Here is a 21,124-nt window from a genome sequence, read left to right as displayed (position 1 = left end):
AAAGTAAGTACATTGGTGGATTATAAACAGCATTACATTTCGTAAGTAAAAAGCTATTTCTTCACCTCTTCTTCTCAGACTCCTCTGCAAAGCAGGTAAGACAAGCTACCATATAACTGTTCTTCTTCTCTTAAATAAAATGCAAGGTAACAGAAAATGGACTTTCTGAATTACAATTTGATTTTAGTTTTACAGTATGGTCCTTCTGTAATTCCAGCAATAGACTACTTGAAGGAATACATTTTTGTCTGTTTTCACCTTAGCTAAAATCCTGCCTCTTACAACAATTTGCATGAAGTCTGTTGAATTTAGTGGAAACAGGACTCCTCTTCCAAAGGAGTTCAGCATTACTTAAACATCTATGCACCAACATCCTGTGCAAATGCAGTGTCAAGTACAAGATGTCTCTTGTTTGCCTATATAAAAACTCACTTGTTTCCCATAGCTTTTTTAGCTTTTCCAAAATCCCAATGTTTTACAAAAATATGTCTGCAACAAACATATTAACAGTAAATGGATCCCAGTAACTAGGGCACTCAGGTAAACTTCTCAGGATGTTTCTAATCCCAGTTTAAAACAATCCTTCCCCTCCTACTCCTCCAGGAGAAGTTATTTTAAATCTAGATCACTTTCATGAACAAGAACAGAGCAATATTATTAGATTCTTCTCACAGATCAGCAGTAGCAGTTTGACAAATATCCTTTACTGATACATTTCTTCAAGGGGAATAAACCTACAAATTAAACTCATTTCTCAGTCATACTTGTGCTAAAGGGAAGACAGGTTTACTCAAGTCCTTTATAATCTCCTGTGGGATATCAGTCCTGCTACGCAGAATGCCTTACTTCTGTTCATTTTCTCTAACTCTAGCGGGAAAGCACCAGGAAGCCTTCAGGTAGATTACTACCTACAAATACAAATGCTGGAACAATTACACAGGGGAAGATCTGTTAAACTTAAACTCCCAAGGCATTTTTTTATGATTCATAAAGCACTTCTTTCAAAGAAGCCTCCTGCTTTTTAATCTATGCAGGGATCAGAAACTGTCTCTTTTTTAACATTCCGTAACACTTTATCGAACACTGATCATCTGTACAATTTTCACTTCAGCAGACCCAATTCACAAACACATGCAGATACTCTGAAAATGTTAACAACTCTTCAGCTTGTTAGAAAATCGAAACTGTTTTTCCTCTGCATGTAATCCTTCTGCTTCCCCCGTCATGTGCGAAAGCTCTGTTTGAATAGCAACCACTAACGTTTGCTGTATAACACACCATAGAAAGCAATTAACAGACGGAAGCATAAGGCCATCTCTAATCTAGCAGCTAGCTATTTCTGACATAAATTTGAATACTGCATAGCCAGGAAAAGTGTTACAATAAAGTCTCACTTGAGAAAAGGACCCTAACTAGGAAAGTACACATGGGTCTCCTTAAAGAAGCCTCTGAGTATCTGCTAATGTGAAGACTACTCACAGGGCAGAGGCTGGGGGGGGCACGGATAAAAATTTGCAGTGTCCATTAATTATATGACTCACTCACTGACACAATTGTTTTCGAATACCAGAGCTAAGAGAGCTAAAGGGTTGAGGCTTCACAGTGGGTTCACCAGACAAGGATCTGGAGACCCTGAAGAACCACAGCTGTGCTTTGTGCAAGGAGAAGCACATTGCAAAAGAAAGCCTGGCGCACAGAGAGGGCAGGAGGACTCCCCCTGCTTCAAACTACTTGTGGAACACTACGATAAACTGAAGGTGGTTGTAGACAAAGCGATTAGGTGGTAGTCAAAGAAAGGCAGAGGAACATATCCCAGAATACTTTGTTTAAAAACATCCAGTGGTCATAAGTGACATCAAAAAGAAAGTCCTTGTCTTGACAAAGTCTTGTGCTTATGTTACTTGTATTTCTGTCACATCCTTGCTAAAGGCATTAAACTACAAGCCCAGAGGACATACATCTTACAGGCCTCTTCACTACAGAGGGAGGCACCAGGAAGGAGGAGCAAGGTGGCTCAGATATAAATTCTGGGGGTTTCTCTCACAGACAAAATCAGGTAGAAATTAGTAGAACAGCAAGGACAGTGACATTCATTAAAACAAGACAGAGTAACAGAGCATATGTCATAAATTGAATCATAAATGGCTATGTCATATAGAGGATCACAGCAAACTGATCTTAAACTGCAAACTGAACATGTATTTATGTTCAACCATTATATATTAGGATGTTCTTGTATTTTTTCCTACATAGTACCTATCTGCTTAGAATCTGAGCAATCCAAGAGACTATGCCATCCTATGTACCTACATACAGGCATGAATCCTGTATATATGTGTATAAATAATAAAGACAAATAGAAATGATACACAGGGGACCGCAGTTGGAGGACTGTTTGGGCCTATCCCACATAATATCATTGTCCACTTGCATTCACATTAAATATCTTACCTTCAGATCACAGTTTCAAACTGAAAACCTTATCTTAGATAATGTTTCCAGCACATGGATTGTCAGACGGATAAAATCAAATCCTGGAGAATGCCACAAATGATTTAACGGTGTTTCAGTGCTGACTTAGAGAAAAGTAATCAGGTATTGGATCCAAAACAGAACACAAGTCCACAAACAAACAACATTTTATGCACTTTTAAAACTTTTTAGCTAGGAAAAACATAGTACCATGATGGGAAAACGGTGCCATGAAGCATACTGGACTTCTGTAACTGATTGAGAACCAGCACTGCCTAGCTGCAGCACAGGCAGCATGGTGGGATGGTTTGGAAAGAAAGGAATTCTGGTATGAAATGCAGGAAGAACAACTGTCACCTGGTGTAGTAACTAGAAGTGATGCGTAGGAGAGACAGTAACTCTCTCAGTTGTGCCCAGCAGGTACAATGCCAGGGGCAGAGAGCAGCACACCTGCATGGAGGCAGGCATATGGAAAAGGCTTCCCTGCCTACCTAAGAGCAGGCTGCCTGTTGCATCTGCAGGAGCACAGTGGGGGCTGCAGAACACGATCTGGGGTCATCATCTCCTGCTTCTGCAGAAACTCCTGCACTCTGAGCTCTGAAAAGAAAGGTAAAACATTCAGGACTGTCCCCTAGCATGGCAACCAACGGGCAAGGAAAGATGTGGGTCCACACAGCTGACCTCCTTCACCCTCCCAGATTGGTCACATCCAGATTCCCCCTGGGAAATTCTTGACCATGAGCCAGGTAACGTTTGGGAGATTACTAACTGGTACTAGCCAAAATCATGCCAAGGAGCATCTCACCGTTTAAGAGTACAATTGTTTTGAAGAACCTCCAAATGTTTCTGGAACTGCACAGCTCACTAGTCCACACATGGTCAGTGATAAAGTGTGTGACGTCCACACTCCAGCTGTGGGCCTAGGAGTGGGGTTGCAGTGGATCAGATGTTGAAAACAAACAGCAAGTGAAATGTCAAGAGTTTTGGTTTAGAGAGGCAGGCACACAGGAGTGGAGAGTATGAAAACGGATGAGTGAGAGGGCACTGGGTCTCTTCAAGGGACAAGACAGACATCTTGTTTGCTTTTCATATAGTCAGATCATTTACTGATTGGTACTGTTCTTTTAAGACATTATTTAAAACATGTATTTATTCTCCATCACAACTCTTTCTTTTGCAGGTAGTGTCAACTGTTTGCTAAGGCAGAATATGACTGATTTGACTCAGTGATGCCCAGGTGCAACGAGGTTGGGACCAGCCGAATTGAACAAAAGCACTTATATAACAATTTCAAAAAGCAACATCAGTGCTGAAGGACTTAGGCGTCCAGCAGTGGTCCTCACTCAGCTGTGATATAGAAGAAGCCTGAGCTTTGAAATGGAGCTGTCTGCTGAGAAACAAGAGCTCACCCAGATCTACAACATACCTTCCCCAAAGTAATCAGTCTGGAGCCAGCAACGCTTATGCTGTGGGAGAATTCTGGATAATTTCCATGCCCTGAGGACACTTGGGAAGTTGCTTTCCTGCTGATACTGCATAGGCTGTTGACCCTCGAGGAAAGCTGCAGCACTGCTCAGCCAAACTGCCCCTGGCACCAGCATGGTGCCATGACTTGACTCCTCATTCACAGCTGTCCAGGCTGGACCAGTTTAGAGATGGAGCTCATCCACACTTCCAGCAAAATACCACACAGAGTATTTTAGTTATCTCTGCGCTCACTACGTGTATGCAAAATTCAATACACAGGAGCAACAGGCTAACATGTCCTTCAAAGTTTCACCCAGCAAGACTACTCCCATATAGACACATTCTCTGCATGAAGATTCAATACCAAGAGCTTTGGTGCTAGGGTATTTTGTAGAGAACATTTTTATCTGTACCACAAAAAAGCCAACAGATCAAACTTTTTGCATCATTTCACAACCTCAGACACCTCACTTGGGCATTGCTTTCCTTAGCAGTTTGCAGGTTAATTATCTGTATATTATGATTCTGTAAAATGACACCTGCATTAAGATAATATTAACATTAATTTTAATATATCTACTTTGATTCTCTTAGTTAAGTAATTTCTTGGTCAAATTCTCCTTGACTTCACACAGAATTTATATCCTTACCCAGTAGTTACTCAAACCAGCATCTGACAACTTCCCTGTAAGATCTGCTAATGAAAGGAGCCTAGGGTTTGGCCTACAAATAGCCATTTGAAGCTGAAAATAAATGCAGAAATAAACACTTGGGTGGGTGGTTAATCAGTGCTTTGAACCCATAATTTTATAGAGCTGTACCTTGGCATAGGTGGAAAAAAAGTATTAGTAATTTCTTGTTATTAATTCATTGGCAATTTTGTGGACATTTCCCATAATGAATACTACAATCTCTACTTCTACAGTGACTATAGAAACAAGTCTTAAAATGTCAATCAAATTAACATATACAAAAAGATAAAGCTTATACAATTTTTTAAGTCACAATTTGTCGAACAGTAAATTAATTTTATAGAGAAAAATATTTTTTTTTCCTTTAAAAAAAGATATTTATGATTGTATCTCTTCTAAACTAAAAAAAATACAGCAGTAGGGTATTGACGAAGTTAATGACTCCTATTTAGAAATAAAAGTCTAATTCCCTGAACATGCCATATGGACAGCTTCTGTTACCAAAAGAGTTTCATGTTCAAGACATTTGTAGGAGCAGTCACCAAATATATTTTCTGCATTTAATGTCAAATTAGACATTATTTTGCTCTCCTTATTTGAAATAAGTACCTTCTCCCAAAGTAATCCTGGGTTGATGATAACTATTAAGACAAATCAAGAAATAACATCTTGTTTATCCTGGCCAAAGTTACCAGGTTTTGGTCCCACAATAGCAGGATGAATAGAATTGTAACTTGACTTATGTTGTCAGTTAGGGTCAGGAGATCCTGACCACATCTGCTGGCACTTTTCTTTGCTTTTATACTCTCAGGCACACCTCACTACAGCATTACTCACAGAATTGTGGTTTTTTATTGTTACAGTTGTTTCACAGAATATTCTACTACTAAAATTTGGAATTTCTGGACAGTGAAAGCAGTGGGCTGCTAGGATCATCCTTCAAGTCATGCTAGTGTGGTATGGTACCCTGGTGTGTTCATCACATTCAGTGAGCCCGTATATGATTATATGACACCATGGGAAAAAACAGAATCAGAGCAAATAAGTCAGTTATTTTTAAATACTGTTTATGGACTTGTCAGTGTTATTCCCATGTCCCCAGAATTCTCTGTGGAGTTCCCCATCACCCAAAACAGTTCCAAAAGCTTTTCGGGACCCTCTAATGCTGCTGAACATAGCTAGGAAACCACTCAGATGTTTCTGCATTCTTGGCTGAGAGAAAATATTCTCAGCTATTTTATCCCCATATTCCCAGGAACAAATGCCAGAAACCGAACGTTCAAGACACAGAACAGAAGTTATCCAATAACTGAATTTGAAGCCTTCCTGACCAAAGAGGAAATAGACTGAATCAGCAGTCCACTGAGATGAGTGAGAAATTTGATGCCCTTTTAATGATATGTTCCATGCTTTTTTCACATGAAAATTAAACACTGCCTGTCTGCAGAGCACTCAAATCACTGCCGTAGACAGTATTTTTATAGCATATTTTTCCTTTTAAATGAAAAACTAAATACAATTCAATGAAGTTGAAAAATTGAAGTTCTTTCAATAGGAACTATCACCTTTAATATTTGCCAAGCACTGGTATGTTTTCCTTTGTGTTTCAGTGTTGCTGATGTAGCCTCTTCTGTTCTTTTCTTGGTAGCTCTTATTGGCGTAACAGAATAGGACATGTCTTCATTCCTTTTGCCTAACTTTTACCAAGTGCAATGACCTTGGAGAGAAAAAGTAGTTTCGCAGGGGAGTCATCCAAAATCCTGCACTGCAAAGGACTCTGAGCCACAGCAAGCACAGATGAGAATAATTGCCAGGCTCTGCTAACGCATTCAAATATTCCCTCTGCTAGATGCCTCTGATGTAACAAAGCAGAAAGCACTGAAGGTTTTACAAAAAATTGCACCAATTCTTTTAAGTTAACATTAAAAAATATAATTAATGTTGAATTCACTATGCATTCCCCACGCATGTTTTACAGTAATACAAGAAATCAGTCTGTGCTGTACTGCGTAAGATCAGTTTTAATATCATCCCTTTCTAAGCAAAGTCATGCAGATAAGGAGAAGCTACTTGACAACTGAAATCATCCAAAACTCTTTATGGACAGAAGGATTAAAAGATGAATTTTAGCTGTAAAGATTCTTGGCATCAGTGGAAGGCGGGGACATTAACTGAGTCCCCTGATTCACACCTCATGCTTGTTCTGAGGCCCATGTCTCAGTGTCACTCATCTTCCCTTCTCAAACAGAACTAAACCAGCAGAATGTGCCAAGGTGTTGCAGAGGAGCCTACACCCATCACACACAGAATGAAAAATGAGTCAGTCTGACCATTTTTTATTTTCTTCCTCAAATCACAGGGCACAACTTTGCTTTTGGTTTATGACAGATGTATTAGCCCTTCAACAGCCACAACTGAAGGTCTCCAAATTTACCACAGTTTTAATATCTTTGCCCATTAAAATACCTGCTTAAGGAATGGATTTATTAATAGAGATTGCTTGCAAATTTGGTGTCATTCTTCAAATTCTCCCAAACACAGCACATGCCAAATATTTTTATACTCTAAGCTTTTTATTTTATTAATTTTCAGCAGCAGTTAACTTTGTAACCTGTCAATGTAAACAATCTTTTTTAAACTCTTCAGTAATATTATCTGCACTGTCTTAGGGAGGGTTCCCTAGACCTGTAATTTCATCAGAATAGACATTTTTAAAGCTATGGGTTCAATGTTTGAGGAGGGAATTACTAGACTGAAGTACAGAGACATAATATAATCAGACCCTACCAACTCCAGTCATGACAGCAATCCATTAAAGCCACTGGAATATTCCTACAAAGATGCTGTCAGAAAGACACAACAATCAATAGCTAACATCCTTACTTATGTGTATCAAACAGCAGTCCCTTCTAGGCACAGTGCAAAAAGGATTCAATCTCTAAATTTTCAAAGAACGGTGATACGAAAATGAAAATTATTTATATTCCTGATAGATTTGCATAGACTCTGCTCTGCTAGTGATACCACAGTAGAATGATAATCATTACGGAAAAAGCTGGATTCACTATGAACAAGAAGATCAATTCAAGTCCTTAGAAAGAAAGAAATAGGGTAACAACTATCATACAATACATAAAACTCACAAGGCAAATAGAAACTACATTGGTCAAAATGTTCAAAATAATATTTAAATGTGTCTTCATCTAGGACCGAATTTTAAAATGTTTATCTCAAAGTATCAAATGTTTATTATTTGTTTGCAAACTGCAAAGAAGAACAAGTTGTTTCTGTTTTGAACCAAAACAGGAGGAAGATTACATTAGGAGTATCTTACATGCCTATCCCGGGTCTGTAGAAATAGAACATTTAATTCTCTTTTCAGATACTTATTCTAAGTTCTCACTTATAAAAGCTAAAGGTTAGTGACAGGAACAAATAATATAAGCATTATTTTATGGGTTAACTCATTTCACTCTCTTTAACCATGATGATACTAGAGTGGTGTTACATACTTTTTAAAAGGAAATGTATCATAGATAGTTTTAGCTGGAGATAATGTGAATATATATGGTTATAAAAGGCATATTCAAAAAAAAATGATGAATGAGACCAACTACAAAATCTGAGGAATCCTCAAAACAGCAGATTACATAACTCTGGATTATTTTTTTTCCCTATGATGTCTTAGCACAAACAGAAGAACTCAGGCACATCCCCGTGTTCCCTCTAAGAAGTACTTCTGTGATTTATGTAACTTCTTCATCTAACGTGTTCGTTGCTGAGATTAACTTCTGTCTTAGCGTCCTAAAAACACACACATGACAAAGGAATATTCCTAGAGTAGCAAATCCAGAGTTATCCAACCACTGGTCTGGCTGGCTGGGCTGTACAATTCAATGATTAACTCCATACTCATCAGTATAAGAACTGCAAAGGAAAGGTTCATCCCTCCTGAGTGAGTACTCCTGGCTCCTCAACACACCATTTCATCATTGCAAAACATCTGCTATAACAATGATTAGAACTGCTGGCATGGGCCGCCTGCCTGGCAATAGGTGATCTCGTGTTATTGAGACTGTCAGTCACTGCCCTTGGAAGACAAAGCAGGGTAAATATTGCACATCCTTGGCAAGAGTAAAAGGCAGAAAAACACTACCCAGTTCAAATTTATTCACATCACGCCATTTTCCGTTCTGCATCCATTGCTGCACAAAGAGAAACACTGCACCTAAGTATTAGCAAATCAGCACCTGGTTTTTGCAAGTCACTTTTCTAAGTCTTGACTTTTGCAAAGAGCTATTATCTTCCTTTCTCATACTACTGCTAATTATTCCTTATGGAAAATAAGCTAGGTGTTACTTCATAGTAGTATTTCTTTTGATTTGAGTCTTATGACCTACAAAATTTACAATGTCTGATTCAGCTACATTCACAGAATATAAAAGGGGTCAAAACCAGATACAAATCACAGGCAAAGTAATTTGCCACCAGTTGCCTGTTCTGCCTGAGTTCACCACCCAGCAAAACATCAGCAAAGTTCCTATTTCATGGAGAGTTTCAGAAATTCAGAGCTTTGCCTCCATAGAGATAAATTATGAAGAAACCAGGAGAAGATGCATGCACAATGGGCATGAGTAAATTAACATATTTAGAGCCAATCCATGCTGTCAACTACAATATCAACTCAAAAGCCTAGATATTTATGAGATAGAATTGGAGGACCCAAGCCAAGTAGTTGACAACTGATCCAAAACTACTAAACTACACTCAGAACCAAATGGAAGGGAATCCCATAGTCCTAATTTGAGGTTTCAAGACAAAACTTAAGGTGTATGAAAAAAGTGGAAAACTTCCTTTCCACTCCCTGGGCTCTTTGGCCATGCACGGCCACTCTGCAAGTAACTTGCAGTATCTCAGGCTTGCTCTCAGGCAAGGAGCATGCTCCAGGAGCAGGGTCAGCAGGAGGTATTGGCATCTGCTGGGTAGAAGTGACCTTACAACTGATAGCTGCCATCACAGATAGTGCCAGGCCTTGCATTTGCTGCCCTGCCAAGCAACAAACTTAGTGTTTATGCTCAGAGGCACACCCAGGTGTTCCCACAGCCTCTGACTTTCCACCCATATACTTGTGGAAGCTCATGCATGAAAGCCACTCAATCCACTGGGAGACACTCAGGCTTTTCCCCTTCTTTCTAAGGTCACTTCAGCCTCTGCTGAGACACAGAAAAGAAGCTTTAGCTTGACTAAACGCATTGCCCAGTTGCAAGTGCCAGGACAGGAGGGAGGAAGGTAAAGAGTGACTGAATGTTTCCACTTTAATTCAATCATCCCAAGGAAAATAGCTTTTTTGATGACACCACACCTATTCAGATTAGAGGACAGTGATGCCATGAAAAGCAGTCACTCAAGAATTCACATAAGCAAATGAGGAAAATTATACAAATGTATTGTGAATAACCAATGCTTAATTTTAGTCACTAGAAGAAAGAAAGACTAAGACTAAAGAAAAAAATGCATTCTTGAAAATCAGGCAGAGTTGTGCCTGAGCATTCTCACTAGGTGATGTAAAAATTAATGAAATGTGGGTTTTTTTATTCCAGTTATGACAGTGTAATTTAGAAACTCATTCAAGAGCTTTCAATCGAATAGAGAAAGATGGACATTTTCATGTGCATGCAGCTTCCTTATCATAAAAAATTACACAAATCATAAGAGGGGAGAGTTCACCATGGAGTTAAATTGTTTTAATAGCCACTTGACTCAGCAAAATAATTTCTAAACAGCTTCTTTGATTTCAGCTAATGGAAAAGAGAAGGGAGTATTTTATATTTAGATTGTTACACTTCTTCAGTCCAATCACTGAAAACATTTTAAAAATGACATTTTCATTGGCCTGCCTTGGAGAAGAAATACTAAAAATTCTGGGCCACTTTCAGAGTGTCGTTAAAGTTCTCCAATGCACAACCATTAATGAGATAAGAAAGTCACATCATCTATTGTTTCTTATAACCCACCACAGTCTCTAGAAGAAGTCAAGCCATCCAATCCAATTCATCTTGAAAACCATCAAAGTCCAAACACATTTTGACAAGCAAACATGTGGGATATTAGCATTAGCAGAAACAGAAGATACAATTCGATTCTGAGAGCTCAAGGTGCCTGCAAAGCAATGGAAGCTTAGTGACAAAGGCTGACTGACTGTGAATAAATCAGTGCTGGAAAAAATTCGAATTCCTAGATCGTAAGTGATAGATGTCCCTCATGCTAGAATGATTTTCAGCCACTTCATTTCAATTTTATTAGGAGAGGAAGAAAAACACAGTTACAAAACAAAAGCAAAACACTTCAAGATTGTGTCTTGTGGGCTTTAAATTAGTCTGCCAGTGTCAGGACATGTTTCATTCAGTTGGTCAAGAATAAATTTAAAAAGTAGCAGATAAAGAATAGACTCTCAGTATTAAAAAGGGGACGATGTACTTCCTGGATTTTAAAAAGCATTATTTTTATACAGTTTCCAATGGTCAAAAAACACAATGGGAAACTGCTTTGCTGAAGCAGGCTTACTCACCAGCTGCTCCACTCTGCACACGATGTTTCCACAGACCTGGCTGAAAGTGGCCACCAACCAGAGAGGTCTCATCCTCACAGTTTCTAGTAAACTGGAGCTTACGGCCACAGGATGCCACAGAGCGAGCAGCATGAACTTACCCTGGCTCAAAAGACGCTAGAGAAAATTATGGAGGAGTGGTCCTGTGGGGGCTATCACGTGTCACATCCTGGATGCCACTGCAAGAGGAATGCCCTTCATCCTGAGAGAGCTAAAAGCTGGGAGGGTATATTACAGAAAAGAGCACCGCAAGCTTAAACTTCTTCTTATATTTTGCATTAAACATTGTCAATGTGTCACTACGAGAGTCAGCATGCTAGATTGGATGAACTTTTGATCTGATAGTGCATGACAAATACACAGATGAGTGACTGAAAGGAAGTATTTGACCTAAAGATGGCACTTCCTCATACCATGGAGGAAGGACTAGATTAATAACTCCAAGGTTAAACAAAACAGTGGAAATACAGAGAGGAAATTCCCACCAGCTTCCACTGAACCAGCCTACATTTTAATATGAACAATTGTTTGTTACTCGGCATTTTTAAAAATCTGGACATTTACTACATGTCTAACTACACACTTTAGAATCTAACTTTCCAAATACAGGTTTTTAAAATCTTTGCTCTGGACTGGTTTATTTTTATTTATTTTGCATTTATCTAAATCAGTACACTGGGACAAATTCCTTCTGGTGCAGTCTAGCTCATCTATCATAAAACTCTCCTCCCCAGTGACAATAAATGAGGCTCTGGCTCAGACAGCCTGCACAAGCAGTAGAGCTATAAAAAGCTGACAGTACCATTTTGCTGGACATTTTATCATTACAGAATTGGTGTTTCTTGAAAATCTGAATTACATGTGGTATTTGGAACTTTTTGCAATGTAAATTTTTCAGATTGTTTTTGTCAAAACCAATGTTTCATATTTTAAATGTTGTATTATAATTCATGATGTAAAACTTTTTCCTCATAAAAGGTATTTTGTATCTAAAATTAGTGAACAAAACATTTTAACACAATAAATTATTTTCCAGAACACATTTTGCCAAACTCCTGGGGAAGTTGTGATTTTAATAAAATGGCATATTCAAGGAGAATACATTCCACCAGGAATATTCTGGCCACCTTCAATAATGCAGTTTTAGGTGCCAGCTTTATTCTTAGACAAGTTCTCTAAATTAAAGTGTTTGCAGGCCTAACAGCAAGTCAAAAGCCAGTGAGTATTCTTATGAAAACTGTTTTATTTCAAAGGTGGAAAACGGGCTGTTAGTCTGAGCAGGAAAGCAGTAGTACAAGGAAAATACAGCTGCACAGTATCTGGCAGTGAACCAAATAATTTCTTTCATGATTCACTTCCAACTTTCTTGCCAACTGCATGCCAAGTCACAGTTTCAGAAAGGCACCCACAAACCAGTGCTGGCAGGGCTAGTCCTGTCAATCCATGCATTGAGAGGACTGGATCTGGATCAAGGCCTCGGGGACACAGTGGGTCCCTGTGAGGGCAGCCCTGTCTCCTCTCAATCTTCCCAGCACTGATGGCACAGCAGTGGCACATGAGGATGATGTTAGCCAAGACAGGAAAACCAGGAGAGTCAGTCTTTATCTTCCCAATAAGCCAAAAAGTGAAGCAGCTCCAGCCATCTCACTGGACTGTCAAGGAGGCAAGTATTTACAACATGATGGCCTTGTTCATCAGTATAGTCAGAAAACGACCGTGCTCAGCAAGTACCTATCAGGAGGTTCCAGGCCTTGCCTGGTCAAAAAATGGTGGGAGGGCAGCCCACCTGCACTCATGCTACGTGCATGACTTACTACTGGGGAATCAGTTGCATTTTGTCTTGTCCGGAAAAAAAAAGGACAAAGTGGAAAATTCCTGTCATGCAATTTCAATGGAAAGGTGAAATGTGTCCTTGGTGGAAACTAAAAGAAAATCTGTACAAGGTCTCACCATTAAGGTGAGTGGGAAGTTATCAGGCTGCTCAAGAAAGGGAAAGTCATTGAGGCAACAGAATCAGATAATATTCACTGGGGAGCTCAGTGAAAACAAACAGCATATACAAAGCGATGTGGTAAAAGAATGATCTGCCTTAAAAACAACAGTGACTCACAGAGATGAGGAACTGACTTCCATTGGAAAAGTCTGAAAGTGGAAGTCCTGCAGATGCGGTCTCAGCAGTGTCAATACCACACGTGTCTAAGTAGTGAGTGCTCACAAGTAAAACACTGAAACTGTTACGTCAACATACTTTCTGCACAGGTGAGGGAGTCAGGGAGAGACTTGTGTGCAAACACCCCATCTGCTTTTTGCAAATACCTGGAGGTGCTTGGCCAGGAGGACCCACCACCAAGGACTGTGGGGTGACTAGAGGAAGGCAGCTCCTGTCCTCTGGGTGGCAGTGCACAACTATCAACTCTCCCACATGCCAGCACCTTCACGGAAAGGAAACCAGTGGATGGGCTTGACAGGGGCTTCAGAACACTCCAGCAGACACGTTCAGACCCAGTCCTCTCAATTTAAATTGTATCATTCTGTATGTGACTCCACTAACTTTCATTAAACTCTTGCGGAGTACAGTTGTATTAACCATGTGTGAAGCTATAAGCTAATCAATCCCAGATGGGTAATTGCCACAGTAAATGTATTTTTGATTGCTGCGATAAATAACTTCTCCCATAGAGAGAGGTGTAGAATGACTTTCCTTAGAAAGGTGAAACAGCAGTATTTGTTATCTTGTTATTTAGGGAAAACACTCAAAATTTGGAAAATCTGACTCTATGCAAGTGAAGCTCCATGGTTAAACACAAAAAAAAAAAAAAAAAAAAAAAGAAACACCCACCTGAATTAGTGTGAAATGTGAAAAACAACAAAATGTTTGTACAAGAAGTAGAGCAACAGGGTCCTAATACTCCCTTCAGTATCTGGGTGGTACCATACTATAAACAAACAATAACAAGAATTCAGCTGCATGGGAAAACTGGAAACCTCAGAGGCCAATCACATTCAGCTTTTATATATCTGAAGAGCTGTATGCATACTAGGAAACCCCATCTAAAGGCAGTCATAATTATTCATACAGAAAATTCTGAATGTGCAAAACGATCAAGAAAAAAGCCAAAGCATCAGTGTGGATAACTTGATCGCTGCAGAAAATAAAGTGAAAAGATGGAAAGAGGGAGAGAAGAAAGGATGGAAGGAGGGAGGGAAGAGAGGATGGAAGTAGTCCATCACATACTGTGTTATTCCGGATTACTTTGTACAATTTGGTTCTTATTCTCCACAGCCTTACAAGTGTGTTTAGTTGCAAACTTCTGATAAGTTCAGGTAAAGTCAGTGAGACTGCTGACCTAGTAAATTCATACAATTGCTTACTATTTTGCAGAATAAATGCTTGCATTGTCCACAGTATAATGGAGACTGAAATATTAGCCAAGCAACCATCAAAACATTACCATTTTGACCCAGGAGTACAGATGGTGTTGAAAAATGGGCTTAAAGCTACAGAGTCCATGTACTTCAAGTGGAAAAATGTTTTTCCTCTTCAGTCCCTATAACAATGGGACCCTGGAAACACTTAGACCTCCAAGGACAAGCTGCTGACATATCAAATTAACAAAACTTTGTTGAGATATTGATGCATTTATGCATGGGGCTGTGCTTCTGCAAAGGTGTACATACATCTCTGAAGGAAGGCTACTTATCACCCAGACCTCCTAGGTCTTATATCAGAAATTTAGAATAATGTTATAAAGCCAAGTCATTTATTCCAGTTACTCAAATCCCAGTAAAACAAAGTACACAAATGAGACTTTGTATAAATGAGACAAACACTAAGCACCCTGAAAGTCAGACAGATGATTTTTTTTAATTTGCTTCTGGGTGCTGAGTTAGGGAAAGATCATGATTTAGGGTAAGATCATGATTTATGACTTACTTTCATCCGAACACAGAGCTGGTGTCAGGACTAAAAGAAAACTGGTTATTCTGTCTTTCTCACTGCAAGCCTGAAAAAATATCTAATTTATGTATTGAAATGAAGATAGAAGTGCTTTGAAGAGAGGCTGAAAGGTCCTCTGCTCATCTCAAAGCCTTTTAAAATATTTTTTATTTCTTGAGAAACCACTGAGACATCTGAACAGTTTCAAAACTACAGCAGAGTTCTCTGGGTTGCATCCCTTCAACTGCCACTTAAAGTAACCCAGTCTGAAAAGTGTTGAGGTTATTGCAGTCAGAATTTTCTAATAAACAGATAAATAGCTATAAGTGGGATTGCAGTTCCAGTATGAATGTAATAGAGGTGTGTGACAGAGAAATAGGGAAGTACCTGTCAGTTACTGCCAACTTTTAAGCCAGTCATGCTTACAGGCACTGATCTACCTGCCTAATTATCAACTTCCAAACAAGTGTGGGCAAATTGAAAAGAATTCCAAAATGAGGTACATGAGTGACATGAGGTCTGAGAAAATAAGACAGCATGCAGTTCTCAAGGCTTAGTCTGGTGTTTTTTCTTTTTTATCCAGCAGTTATTAAGGACCTAAGCATGACGAAACAGTATTGCCATGTCACTCCTCTCATAATCTATGTAAGCAAGACAATCACAATCTCTGAATCTGTGCAACCTTTCATTTTGGGAGAAAACAGAATATCTAGCAAAATGCATCACATGCTGAGTTTCGTTTAACTACTCACAAAGCTTCATTAAACTACTTGCAAACTTTTGGAAACTGTTTATAAAACGGGTGAGTCAGAAGAAAATACCTCTTCAGCTAAATTGATGTTCTCAATTAATTCTCGTGCCTGCAACACATTTACCTCAGATCCCCTACATTTCACCATTGTCCTTTTCTCTCATTTATACCTTACTGTTCAAGATACAATTTTTCTCCCAACTGCTAGCAGACAAAGGATTTCCTTTACTGCCATTCCCTTTTTCATTATTCTCAAGAAAGTCTGAATTGCTATTCCAGTGCTAGTACTGACACTTCTTGTTCAGGGTCTGACTCTACACATGACTTTAAGACAGAGAGGATCACTCTCATGAGTGGTAGCTGGGCCCTCCACAGATTTGATTCATTGCCCACCTGTAATGACACATGGTACAAACCACAGCAATGATGCAAAGACGCACTTGGAGCTGCAGAGTTTGATGGTACAGAACAAGCTTTTGAAATCAGAGTTGCTTCATAAACTGGCTGCCAAAACCTACTTCCAGCAAGCTCCACTCTCTGCCACCTCTCCTATGAGCAAGTCACAAGTTTATGAAACCTGCCCAGGTAAGGAAATGTTTTGTTTGTTTAACTGGTAATTAGATGGGAAAAAATGTTTTAAAAGCCCCCCCTCTCCCCCATCAAAACCTTCATCTTCCTGGGGGTGTTGATTGACAGCCGGCTGAACAGGAGCCAGCAGTGTGCCCAGGGGGCCAAGAAGGCCAATGGCATCCTGGCTTGTGTCAGCAATAGCGCGGCCAGCAGGGACAGGGAAGGGATCTCACCCCTGTCCTCGGCACTGGTGAGGCCGCCCCTCGATTCCTGTGTTCAGTTTTGGGCCCCTCACTACAAAAAGGACATTGAATGACTTGAGCGTGTCCAGAGAAGGGCAACGGAGCTGGTGCAGGGTCTGGAGCACAGGTCGTACGGGGAGCGGCTGAGGGAACTGGGGGTGTTTAGTCTGGAGAAGAGGAGGCTGAGGGGAGACCTCATCGCCCTCTACAGCTCCCTGAAAGGAGGGTGCAGAGAGCTGGGGATGAGTCTCTTTAACCAAGTAACAAGTGATAGGACAAGAGAGAATGGCCTCACATTGTGCCAGGGAAGGTTTAAACTGGATTTTAGGAAGCATTTCTTTCCAGAAGGGGTTGTGAGGCGTTGGAATGGGCTGCCCAGGGAGGTGGTGGAGTCCCCATCCCTGGAGGTGTTTAAGAGTCGGGTTGACATAGCGCTGAGGGATCTGGTGTAGTTGGGAACTGTCAGTGCTAGGTTGACGGTTGGACTGGATGACCTTCAAGGCCTTTTCCAACCTACACGATTCTGTGATTCTGTGATTCAGTGTGATTTACAGCAGATTCACAAAGAGCAGAAGATGGTTGAAGGACTGTGACCCTGTCCCACAGCAGGGCAAAGTGGCTGAGATGGATGAGCATGCTCCGAGGGAGGAAGGAGCATGGCACAACCCTTTTCAAAGGAGAAACAATTGTGCTGAAAGGTAGCTCAGAGTCAACACCTCCAAACTTTTCTTTCACACATTTCCTTTTCGTAATTAAAGGCTAGGGTGATTTTGAGGACAGATTCTGAATAATAAACTCCCTTTTGGTTTTAAATATGTCAAATCACATTGATTCATGCAAAATGAGAAGCACTAGTTTACTTCTCTTGGGGGAGCATGTTTCTAGGGGAAAATGAAGCAGAAACCAACTTTTATTTGTGCCAAAGAGCAGTTCCAAAGAGAAGCTGGAAACATTGATGCTGTCAGAAGTGGCTATGTTTTGAAAAGAACCCAGGACTCTACACCAGTTACTGCAGAAGTCTTTCTGAAACCAGCCCAGTGTAAGGTAGTAAAACAGATGCGGAGTTTCTCAAGCTATATCCAGACCACCTAAACTGTAAATGTGTCACCCATAAGCAGAACTTACCTGTCTAAATATCCAGTGTGATTGAGATTCACTATTTTTACTGTGCTATCTCTTAAAAACTCTGAAAATCAATAATTCCTTCACTTAGGGCAGTGGTATTTCCAAGGCACACACACGCAGGCTTTCAATGAAGGCATTAAGTACAAGTATTTCAGTGCATAAAGCTGGAACCCAACTTCATGCCAAAAAGCTTTCCCATCATTTAAGGATATGAAATGAGACAAACTCCAGCAAGTGTCTGGAGAGGTCCACTCCTGAAGACACATTCTCACCTGACTCACCTGGGATGCACTGAACTCAACAGAGGGCTCACAAGTAACTCTCTTCAAAAACAGTGACAGAAGAGGCAGAGCAGGAGGACAAGTGCCTATTTAAATGACTGGAAAGCATTAAAACTGGCTTAAGTGATACTTGGTACCACTTACAGCTCTGGTTCCCTTGCATGCAGGGTGAGAGATAAGAAGAGACACAGAGGAAAGCAGCATTTCAAAACAGGGAAGTAGGATATAACAAAGAGGCAGTGTGAACCCTGCAGTGAGTCTTTCAGAAAACATACTGAAAGCTATTCCCTAGTAAATGGCTTAATAACTATTATTGTTATCATAATATAGCTGGAGTGAAATTAAGGATTAGATATAGGCATTTTGTAAAATTCCTCACCCTTTTGATTTAAGCTGCACTATTCAACTACACAGCGCAGAATTTTCTGAATGGCAATGTCACGATTTGCTACAACATCAGAGGCAAAGCTTGCAAATAATTTATGAAAATATTCGCTTGGCTGGGGAATACCACTTAGCTCCTGTTTGCAAGACGTAAGTGAGCTTTCCAGAGTACACAGGACTTGACTTGATCTGCTTCTCTCTGAATAAATAATCCTCTCCCACCGCACACATATACATACATCCTCTTCCAAAATAATGTTCTTACCTTATCTTTATTTTCAGAGCCAGAATCCTCAAGTTTGGTCCGAATGACAAAGGGAGTAGATAATCTCAGGAGAACTCGTTCAAATGTGGCACTGATTTTAGGAGAAACTATGTCGAAGCAGTCTTGGAATTTCAGAGTTTTATGAGTGTCACATCTGAGCTGCTTCCTAAGACCTTCTCCAAGCTGGAGAACCAGCATGTTTGGATCAAACATCAGGTGAAAGGGGAAGGCTCTGCAGAAGGTGCTGATGCTAATCCGCAGGTCTAAGGGGGACTGGGAAGTTCCCGGTGGAAGTGCTTTTGTGATATTTGCATTTTCGTGTTCTTTGATAAGGAAGGTCAGACAACTGCAGTTACCTGGGTTTGTCCCCTCTGAACACAACTTATCATTAGTGACCTGTTCTACTTCCACTTCCAAGCGGTAAATCTTCTTTGCTGCTGCCTTTATCATTCCCGTCATTGCAAATCCCACAATCTGATGTGGGTGAAAGTAATGAAGCATGAGATTGCCTTCAGGGAGCTCTTTGCATAGGAAAGAAGGGGATTCCAGGGTGGCCTGTCTTCCAAATGAAGTTCTAATGTGCTCCAGCAAAGCATCAAAGCCATTGAAGAAGTCTTGAAGGGTCCCGCCTACAGCTCGAAGAACTCTTTCATTCTCATCAAAGCAGATATTGAAGAATTCCTCTCCAAACCTTTCTTGCATCTCCTCAAACTTCAAACCTGTAGGACAATGAGACAATTATATCAACATAGTATTGCTACTGTGTCACATTTTCCCTTTGTTCTCTACTTGCTCAGTATTTTCCGAGTCAGTGAGAGTGGCTTTTTCACTTGATACCTTCCCCATGGGACTCCTGTTTTTTTCTGGTGGTTGGGAATAATCCTAGAACCCATTTTTGCCTGTCATTTAAAGTTCTCGTGCTTTCAGGTCACTGTCCCAGTCTGCTACTTGTTGGATTTACACTTGCTTGTCTCCTTTGCCCTGCTGGAAGCCAGGATACACTACCATTTCTCTTACTTTTGCATGTCACATGCAGGCCACTGTGTGAATGCACCCAGCCATGGGTGCATCCCTTCCATTGTTGATCTAGCCACAAACAAGCCTTCTGCTTTTATAGCCCCTTTGCTCAACTGCCTTTGTGAGGGATCCAGCTCTTACCAGCTTGAAGAATAAGCTACCGAGACTCAAAGTCATGCCTTTGGCTTTCAATAAGTAATGTAAAGCCCTGCAGTCAGATGACACTTTAGTAGCTGGGGGAGGGGAGTTGTGGGTTTTGGGTTTTCTTTCAGACAAAATACTTTTCTCATTATAGCTATTGGGCACTGCCAGAAGATACAGAGGAATAATTACTTCTTTTTTGTTGTCTGCAAAGGAGAGCAAAGCCTCTTCATTTTAGGCTTCTACACTCACCCATCTTTAAAAAAAAAACCCTGCCTCTTAGAGCAATCTAAACTGCTAGTAAATGGGACAGCTCTGTGATATCTCACAATGTCACTTCAAGTCTCCATCACAGAAATTCAAAATGTTTTGATTTACAGTGGTGATAAGGCTGGTATTGCTGAAGGGATGAATAAATATCAGTGATGGAAGCTCCTGGATACAAATGTGCATCAAATCTTACTCCAGTTTGTAATACCATTTTAAGGATAACCTAGGAAAAATAATTTTGAGATTATTATTAAACATTTTCCTCTGTCTTACTTTAGGGAAGACATGCTCTGTTGAATTTCACCTGTATATAATCCCTATATCACCTAATAGAGTTACAAAATTAATCAGGTATGTTTGTATTGTTCTAAGCTGTAATATAAGAAAAAGAAGTATGAATCAGTTGTATGTGAATGACAAATATCCAGCAATAATTTTCATTCAACGGAAATTAATGTAGGAATTAACGACATACTTCCTTCAGCGTACTGAAATCAAATCAAACCATAATTCAGTCAACTAGTCAAACACCTTAAAATTTATTGTGAATTCTAACAGAAATGAAGGGCAGTTATTTATTTCCTAAGGGCACAACAGGCCCTTTATTTTAGTATGTATTCAGCATGCTTTATAACATTAATAAGATCCCAGTGGATCCCTGAACTACTCATTGTTTAGATTGCTTGCAGTTTTTTAAATTTTAAAGAACGGTGTGATTAGTGACTTTCATGCCCAAGGGTGTAACAGGGGACAGTAACCTTTTCAGACAATAACCTTTGATCATCTTCAGGCAGCATCTGAACTGCCTATGCATACAGGCATAGTTATAATGATCAATATTCACAAGGAATCTGAGCGTTCCACAACTTTGCAAACTATCTGCAATGATAGTTTTGTTTGGAC

General features: G+C 40.0%; 1 protein-coding gene and 1 non-coding gene across 3 annotated transcripts in view; both read right to left on the bottom strand.

Annotated features, from left to right (window-relative positions):
* GUCY1A2 (guanylate cyclase 1 soluble subunit alpha 2) overlaps positions 1 to 21,124 on the bottom strand; it is a 175,593-nt gene that overhangs the window by 122,749 nt on the left and 31,720 nt on the right. For both annotated transcript variants that reach the window (XM_074916225.1, XM_074916234.1), the window contains exon 4: positions 18,794 to 19,512. In XM_074916225.1, the coding sequence (XP_074772326.1) occupies positions 18,794 to 19,512 (719 nt within the window). The remainder of the gene's footprint in view (positions 1 to 18,793; positions 19,513 to 21,124) is intronic.
* On the bottom strand, positions 21,015 to 21,100 carry LOC141956573 (small nucleolar RNA snoR64a). Its single transcript, XR_012632945.1, has one exon. It is a non-coding gene; the product is annotated as a small nucleolar RNA snoR64a (small nucleolar RNA).

Source organism: Athene noctua, chromosome 1 (genome assembly GCF_965140245.1).
Source record: "Athene noctua chromosome 1, bAthNoc1.hap1.1, whole genome shotgun sequence".
Lineage (NCBI taxonomy): Eukaryota > Metazoa > Chordata > Aves > Strigiformes > Strigidae > Athene > Athene noctua.
The sequence above is the reverse complement of the archived record's forward strand: the minus strand, read 5'-3'. Positions and strand labels throughout refer to the sequence as shown.